At 35.8% G+C, this 8,651-nt stretch overlaps 1 protein-coding gene across 1 annotated transcript; it reads right to left on the bottom strand.

Moving 5' to 3' along the window:
* Positions 1-1,023: 1,023 nt before the first annotated feature.
* On the bottom strand, positions 1,024-7,798 carry LOC113692520 (putative clathrin assembly protein At5g35200). The gene is made up of 15 exons (XM_027210941.2): positions 7,687-7,798; positions 7,530-7,599; positions 7,079-7,176; positions 5,998-6,139; positions 5,823-5,923; positions 5,469-5,552; positions 5,267-5,317; positions 5,122-5,187; positions 4,983-5,048; positions 4,816-4,896; positions 4,041-4,118; positions 2,608-2,787; positions 2,449-2,524; positions 2,246-2,361; positions 1,024-1,588 (listed from the first exon to the last, which is right to left on the bottom strand). Exons 1-15 carry the CDS (start codon positions 7,786-7,788, stop codon positions 1,250-1,252), a joined length of 1,650 nt encoding a protein of 549 aa, XP_027066742.1. The 5' UTR covers positions 7,789-7,798; the 3' UTR covers positions 1,024-1,249.
* Between the last annotated feature and the right edge of the window lie 853 nt (positions 7,799-8,651).

Here is an 8,651-nt window from a genome sequence, read left to right as displayed (position 1 = left end):
TAGTGGCAATTGATCGGAGCAAGTTTCGAAACTTTGATTTCCTATCTCACAAAGACTTTAAGAGCTTTAAATCAAAGGGCCATTGATTAAATTCAGTAGGGGTGGGCAAAATTATCCGTTAACCCGAAAACCCGTCACATTCGATCCGATCCGATCCGAAAATTAGGATATCCGATTTTTATTATTTAATCGGGTCAAAAGAAGGTCGGGTATCCGCTAAGATGCAGGGCGGGTTAGGGTCACATAATTAAAAACCCGCGGGTACCCGATCCGTCCTGCATATATATGTTTTTTATTTTTATTTTTATACACACACTATAAAATAATAAGTTAGAACTAAATAAGTAATTTTATTGAACAAATTGCATTACAAATATGAGAAACTATAGTTTATTTACAAGATTCATTTGTAAAGGTCATGATCTTATATTTTATAGAAAAAAGTTTAATTAATGTGGAACATATATATTAAAAATTATGTTACTTATTTCAAACTTTTATTGATTTTGAATTCTTTTAATTTTTTTCCTTCATCTTATATACTCTTCATATGCTTGTTTCTTGGTGGGAAACCTTTTTTCAGAAAAAAATTATTAAATCTTAAATGAATGTGTAAAATATAAAATTAAATTGGTATAAATCATTTTTTTTAAAAAAATTAAATGATAAACGGGGCGGGGCGGGTACCCGTTGATCCGACCCTATCTCAGCGGGTACCCGTTATAGGGTACCCATTGATATGCGGGACGGGTAAGGGTCAGAAAATGGCTGACCCGCAAGGTGCGGGTTGGGTCTGCCAAATGGTGAATGGGAGGGGTACCCGACCCGCGCCCACCCCTACTTGAGAGTTATTTTTTGTTAATACAATCTAGTTGAAAGGCAAACGGAAATGGAAATTTTATAATTAATAATTTCTTTTGGAAGTATGAACTGTGAAGTTTATTCAATTGTTTATAAATAAATAGAATAAACAATTTAAACCATTCTGCGCTTGAAGGAATTTTCCGACTGTAGAATCCAAACAAAACAAAGAGAACTTACATTAGATTATTCAAAAACTATTCTCACGTAAATCTAACTCAAAAATGAAAGCCACATTAATCTAGTGGCTGAACAAGTGAAAGCAAGCGGTCAAGCCTAAAATATAGAACCAAAAACTGCACATATTGCATATTTCTTGGCTTCATAAGACTGAGTTAGTTGCACATAAGATTGCTGACTTTATACAGAAGCTGATCCCATCATCAATTCAGATTGAGCTAGCATGGAGTGACTGGCTCTGAGATGGACAAGCGGTGCCCTGATCAACAAAAGGATTCCCAAAGGGATGACTTGATTCATGAACTACCATAACCTGCTGCTCCTGCTGCATGTATACTTCTTGTTTTTGCGCCATATCTGATGTATGAGCTTCAGCAGGAGGTTCTATACTCTGAGCCACATGATGTGGATACTGAGCTAGTTCATAACTAGCATCTTCAAAGGGATTTGATGAGATTCCTGACCCTTGGTTCATTCCACTCGGATTTGCTTTTGCCAATGCAACATCATATAAACTATCCAAGGTCAATCTGTCTAGTCCACCACCCTGAATTTGCTAATATCATTAGAGATTTTATGGCACAAGAAACTCATTCAAAGAAAAGTGCATGCTTCTACCACAAGCATCTTGGTCAAGAAACTCTGACGACAACTTGGTTTACAACATTGACAATCATATGGGTTTCCTACAAATTCAGTACTACAAAACTACCCCAATATTTTTTCGTTAATAAGAACCTAAACATTCATGGCTCAATTAAGCTAGCGATTAACCTCACTCTTGCTTATCCGACTATTACTGAGAGAGAAACCACTCTTCAAAATGGTCCACCTTGCTAATCAAACTGTTAATCAGAGAGGAACCACTCTCCGAAATAGTGCCGGATCATCCATGATTTTAAGCAGGATGTTTGATCGTGAACCATATAACTATCACTGTAAATTGATAAACAAATTTCAATGCTAGTGAAAAAATTAACACTAGACAAACTACTTTTGATTGCCTTCTACGTTTAACATTCATATGTTAAAGATCCTGCATAACTTTTCTTTAGATCAATCCTAACATTCCAACCACTTAGGCCAAAAAGGTCCTTCTGTCCATTAAAAGGGGAAAGAGGAAGCCGTATATGCCCCCTAGGTAACATTGCATTTAGGAGATTTACCGAAAGGCGAAAAGCAATATTTTCCTGGAAGGGCTAACCAGTGTACTTGCTGTAACAACTGCCAGGTTAGAGCTTGGAGCTGACACAAGTTCAAGCTCCCAGCTAGTAGATTGACTAATCAAATCCGGATTGAGAGAGGTATTCAACTGATCTCCTGTAATGCATTGTTATGACTTGTTAGAATAAACATAAACTACATTCTTAACAAAATTGACATCAATAATTTGGGAAAGAAAACAACCAGGTCTTATGATTGCTGAAGGAGCAGAATCTGTGTCCTCCATTGGAGATGCTTCTGGAAATAAATCATCAAGGCTCTAAAAGAAAAGGCAAAGTTTAAAAATCAAAAGATTTAACCATGCCTTCTGGTAGAATTTTTACAAGTTCAAGATGGCCTTACCAATAAATCAGCAACTGGAGGTGTAGCAGAACTTTCAGTATTTTCATTTTTTGAGACCTTATCAGAAACTACAGAGGGGTCTGAACAATTTTCTGCACCATCACTTAGCTCATGATTTATGTCCAAGCTAGAATCTACTGCAATAGTTGCTTTGGGAGTTCTAACTTTGTCATTATCACCCTGATGACATAAGAAAATGGAATACTAAAGTAAACACAAATGAGCTTTTCTTATTAAGACATTTCATTTTTTGTACCTATGCATGTCAAAAACACCATGGCGGTTGATTCCTTATACAGTATTTTAAGATAGTTTTTGTCAGACTTCAAAAGGTAAAGCTATAGGGCAGGGCATTGCACCAATCACGATGCAAGGAAATTGAAGTATAGGAGCTTTTGAGTAGTAATCAAATCAAATTTGGCTAACTTTAAATATATCAGAGCTATTAGGTCTTCACCATTAAAACTTATGCAAAGTGAAATAAACCAAAGCTATAAATTCCAGAAATATTGCAAGTGTAATGCAGTTATATTAATGAATACAATTTTAAAAGAAGGATGGTTAATATTGGAATATGTGATAATAAGCATGTGCAACACTAGTACACTTCTGCATTGCACAGTGTTAGTCAGTGATCCACCGTTTTTTCAAAAAAATTGATAACCAAGCGACAACATAGTGCAAACGTAGGACAACTCTGCAGTCTACCCTCTTGCATTATGATGGAGACCCTAAATTACAAGCGAGTTGCTCGATGAAGTTTACAAGGTACTTATAACAAGAAGATCAGGTTGTTTAACTTTCAAGAAACTTATAACAGATATCCAGCAGTAATTTTGTTGGTATAACTTTGTTAATGGATCTGTCTAACTCAAGTTTTAGCCCAGCTATCTATGACATGAGAAAAAAGAAACTTTAATGACTTGATTTAACAATAGATGCCTCTAATACATTTAAATTTTTCTAAATACTACCTGAAAATTCTAGCACTGAAATTTCTCACTTCAATAGCCTCAACAATCAGTAACTCTGGAATTTTGGCTTTCCCTTTAAAAAAACTATTACATGGCAGGTGTGTCTAGGTAGATGGCCATTCAGGAGTTAAACAGAGATGATACATGACATGATGCAAGAGCAACTTGCACAATGTTGAGTAACTTAAAAAAATTCAAAGCGGACTACAGGGATATCTTTTTAAAAGATCTTATCAGATTATATATCTGGATATCTTTCTGTGATCAGGTAGCAATTAGCCCTTGGATGTAACAGCGAGTATGTGCATAGTATTTGGTCCTCTACTTCCTTGTTGATTGATACTGTTTTCTTGTAGTGGTTGAGGGAGTCCATCCACTTGTTTAAGCTTCATTTTTACATTAATAAAGGAAAAGACTTTCCTCCCCCCCCAAAAAAAAGTAAAAAATACGCAGACTTACCACCCTCCATGGAAGCATCAGAGTCTGTGGGGCATCCTTCACATATTCTTCCATGACTGTCATGAACGACTCTGCGGGCTGCAGCTCAATAGTAAGGATAAACAAACCTCAGGTATTAAGCAATTCACATTAAGCATAAAGTCTAGGTTATGTACCCAAATATTGATTTTTTGTTGGACAATAACTATGTATTGTTGGTTTATTAGAGATCCCAAAGTAGTGAAATTTTCTTATGGCGCTTCCATCTACGTCTTGCGCTGCCATTCTTCCTTTTCTTCTCAAACTCCTTCCTGTCCATCTCTTCTTCGCTTTCTCCTCCCTTCTCCCTTCTCCTACTCCCTTCTCCTATCCTTCTTCATAAATTTTCTATATGCGCACACAACAAGAGAGCAGAAGAGCAGCCACAGAGAAAGATCATGTGAGCCGTGCCTCCTACGGCATCTTTCACTTCCAAAATCTCCCTCTCCACAACCAGCAACACCAGGACCACCATCAGTATCAAACTACCACCCCAAAACTAGAAAAGTGACTGTAGGAGGAGAGAAAGGAATGGATGGAGTTTGAGAAGAAATGAGAAGTGTCACATAAGAAGAAGAAAGAAACAGTGAAAAAAGAACAAAGAAGTAGTCAATGTCTAAGAAATCAACTTTATAGTTGATTCCTCTAAGATCGACTGTAATGTTCACTTCACTGTTTTGGAACCTGAATAGATGATATTTCTTTAATTTCCAATAAATTATCAATATTCAGGCAAACAACCCCTGAAGTATGGTACCTGTTTGATTTCAATGTAGTTTTGTCCTCGTCCAAAATCAAGGCTCCTGCAGAGCTCAAAGAACTCAGATAGCCTTTTTGCCTGCAGGTATTAAATATGTTGTTTATCTGGTTTCTGGAAATGTTATGAGAAGGAGCATCCATGGTAAAGAGAAACTAGCTAAATACCTGTTTCCCTGCCTTCTTGTAAATCTCAAGTGATCTGACAGCGTCATGACGCTGCATCTCAAAAAACTGTGCAACAATATAAGTCAATGCCCAAACTATCATGTAAATGCAGTAGAATTATTGGGATAACATCTTTTACCTTGTCAACCAAATTCAGAGTCCCGTCTGTAATTATCACATATAGCCTAACACTTTCTGCTGCAACCTGGAATATAAAAACCATAAGATGAACATACATCTGAACCAAATGATCTCTTAAAGCAACAACCTCGGATGTTACTTACAATTGAAAGAGCATACTGAATCAAGAAGTTAGGTTGTGATGCTCCCACTGGCTGCCAAGAGGATACATAATCAATGATCCTCTATCCAAGTAAAAATTTTTGTCCATTGACTAAACCTAGTACTAGTGGAGACCGAAAAGGCTCAATAGACAAAAGATAAAATAAAATAAATAAAAACAGCCAATAAGAAATGAGATATAACCTGACAATCAAGGAGACGAAAAAGGAGTTGCTGCAACACAGGTAATTGCTCAAGCAAATCTGACGTGTCAAGAGCCTTGATTCTCTGTCAAAAAGGCATATTATTCATTTTACACTATAGCATTTGTCCCTTATCTGGGATATCCATTGAGTGGACAGTAAGATGCATCAGAATCTATAATCATATGCAGTAGACTTGGACCAAAGCTCAAGTTATATATAGCCTATCCTAGCAAGATCTTTGATAGGAAATGCTATATTTTGTTGTCCTGTTAAACCAACATGAATTTTTCTCACTTTCCAGCTTCACTGTTAACAATAAATTTCAGCACTATAGCATAATGCAATAGCATACCGAGCGATCCTTCTGGAAGTCATATTTCAATACTCGGAAGCATTCGAGGAGTTCTTCAAGATATAAAGCATAACAACGAACCCAAGATGAATTTTCCCACGCTTCACAACAGAAAACTCCAAATTTTTAGTTCCTTGAAAGTTCCAGATCTAAAGAAAATCAGTAGAATGCTCACCACTGGGGCTCGAATCATCCTTGAAGTGTGATAGGTTAAGCAGGTGATTTTTTCTATAACCATATTCAATGAGCTCCTGCTGAAACGTTGCATCAACTTCCCTTAATCCACGATGTATAACTACCAAAGTTTTCAATGCAACCTGAGTAAAGAGCAGAAAAGATATTGTGAACTACTATAGAAGAATGATCTATTTCAAACAAAAAGATGCTTAACAAAATAAAGAAACTAATTCCTATAAAGCTTTGTAGAAAAGAGAAGTTGTAGACTTGGTTGTATGAGTTTATTTATGTAAATTAATGTATAATTACTGCACAAATTCTTAAAAAAAAAAACATATCAGCTTGTATTCCACAACATAGTTACTCCAATTTAACTCTTCTAGCTACTGTTTGACTGGAAATCAAAAACTGAAAAGAAACAAAAATAAACGAAAGATAGTGATTTATTCCCTTATCTATGTTTTGATTGCAGAAAACTTATGGGTTACCCTTTGTTAGCAAATGCTTCCCATTTTTCATTCTTGCAAAATTTGTAGATTTTGTTGAAGTGTTAAAGCAAGACAAGACCATTCTACAACTATCCAAATTTGGTAAATTAATAGAAAACTCCTTTCGGGGAAATTTTCTAGCCAAACGATACCAAGGAAAATGTCTTGCACTTTCCATAGACTGCTGTTTATCTAGAAAGACTTTCCACCTGTACTTTCCTTCATAAATAAAGCCTCAACAATAGTAAATTTATTTCACAAAGCATATCAAATTAACAAGATAAAATTTGGTACATAGGAAAAAGGATTCAAACGTAGCTCATTTTACATCATATGCAACAGACAAGGGAACAAGTCATCTGTAGAACAGTCAAATCAAGGTCAAGGATAAGTACTGATCTTTGGTAGGGTAAACAGAAAATTGTATAGCAAGCATTCGTAAAGATTCACATGAACTATTGGCCTTCTTAAAGCAATCCTACAAGTTTGTGTGACCTCACATATCAAAAGTTAAACGCAGAGAATTTGGAGAATTCTGGGAACGTATGACAGATAATGAAAGTTTAAGCAAGAAGGTGCTAAAGGGCATACTGTCCAAGTATGTGTTTTGGAAAGACGCCTGGCAAGTGCATGTATGCAATAAGAAACATCTTCTCGAGGGCTTGATGCTGACAGCGAGTTGAAGATTGCTGATGAGAAACAAAATAAGCATGTGTCAGCATGCAGCTTCATTCATTAGAGAAAACTGCTAGAGATTGTTTGATTCCCTCAAGAAATTTAAAATTACTAAAATTTAAAGGTCAAAACTATGAGAAGTTTATCTTTCAATCCACAGAATTCAGGAGAATGGAAAAGAAGAGAAAGAACGTTTTATGCTTGTAATTCTAAGGTTATTTGTGTACTCAATTGCCATAAAATTATCAAGTGCAGTATTAGAAGCCAAAATTATTTCAATTTCCAATCTACAAGAACACATCAGAGATACCAACAGCATGTAATGAGAATTAATTAGCTTCACTTGCATGAACAAACTTTAACTCACTTCGTACATGTTTCTGCTTTGGCAATACTTCATCATGGTTTGTGGCTTTGACAATAGCAACATCCAGCTCCTAATGCACAGCATACATACATCTCAAAATTCTTTGATGAAAAAAAGACATAAAATAGTACATATCTTGCATAATATCCGGGATCACCTTGTTTTCGCTGTTAACTATAGCCATTCCAACCTTTGTAGAGTCTTTTAAAGCTCCAAAAGCTTTTCTAAAGTTTTGGGAAGTAACATTTCCAGAAGTCATACTTTTTAAGGGTTACTCCTGGAACAAAATGAGGCTAAACTGAAGAATCCAGAGAACCGCAAGTAATTATCAATTTCACCTCAGAAATGTTTCAACTCTGGATGTTCATAATTTCACTGATATTCAGCTCTCAAAAAGTAAGCATTACATTGTCATTCCTGATCCATCCTGTAATCATCAGGTTGAACACTCTCATTAGCAAATGACAACATAATGGGATCTATTTCAATAAGCAACACAAGAAACAATAGAGCAGGACAGTGAAAGTAATTTTACTTCAAGCATCTAAGTTCAAATTGCAGAATTGAATACGCTAGTCATCAAAACCAGCACTAGGTATCAAATCTGCAATTTATCTCACAATCACAATTTTCTTTGGACCAAGAGTAGATTGGCCTCTCTAACTCAATAGGATTTTGGAACCAACAATGAGGATGCTTCTAGGCAAGCCTCATGCACATATAATCTGAGAGAGAGAGAGAGAGCATATTAAGTGGCATGAGATTTCAAAAAAGCACACTTCCAAACATACACCAAGACATCCTCAAACAGCCAATTAACCAATTCTGCTAGGAGTTTATCATCTTCAGATGTTGCTATGCACAACAATGTACAATTTCTGTGAGATGAAGTGGAATAGAGATTAATGTTTCCACAAGGAGAACCAGGGCACTCATTCTGAAAAGATGTTTATAGGATCTAGTTCTAGAGAAAGGATATTGCCTAAGAAGTGCTTTTATTGAATCAAAAATCCTAGAACTTTTAAATATGACATTTCATATGCTAATATCTCCTCTTAGTCTATTAATACATTTTTTTTATGTTATCATCAGGGAATTGATATCCCAACTGAGTGAGTTCTT

This window comes from Coffea arabica, chromosome 6c, assembly GCF_036785885.1.
Source record: "Coffea arabica cultivar ET-39 chromosome 6c, Coffea Arabica ET-39 HiFi, whole genome shotgun sequence".
Taxonomy (NCBI): Eukaryota; Viridiplantae; Streptophyta; class Magnoliopsida; order Gentianales; family Rubiaceae; genus Coffea; species Coffea arabica.
Note: the sequence above shows the minus strand (reverse complement) of the source record. Positions and strands in the feature narration are given on the sequence as shown.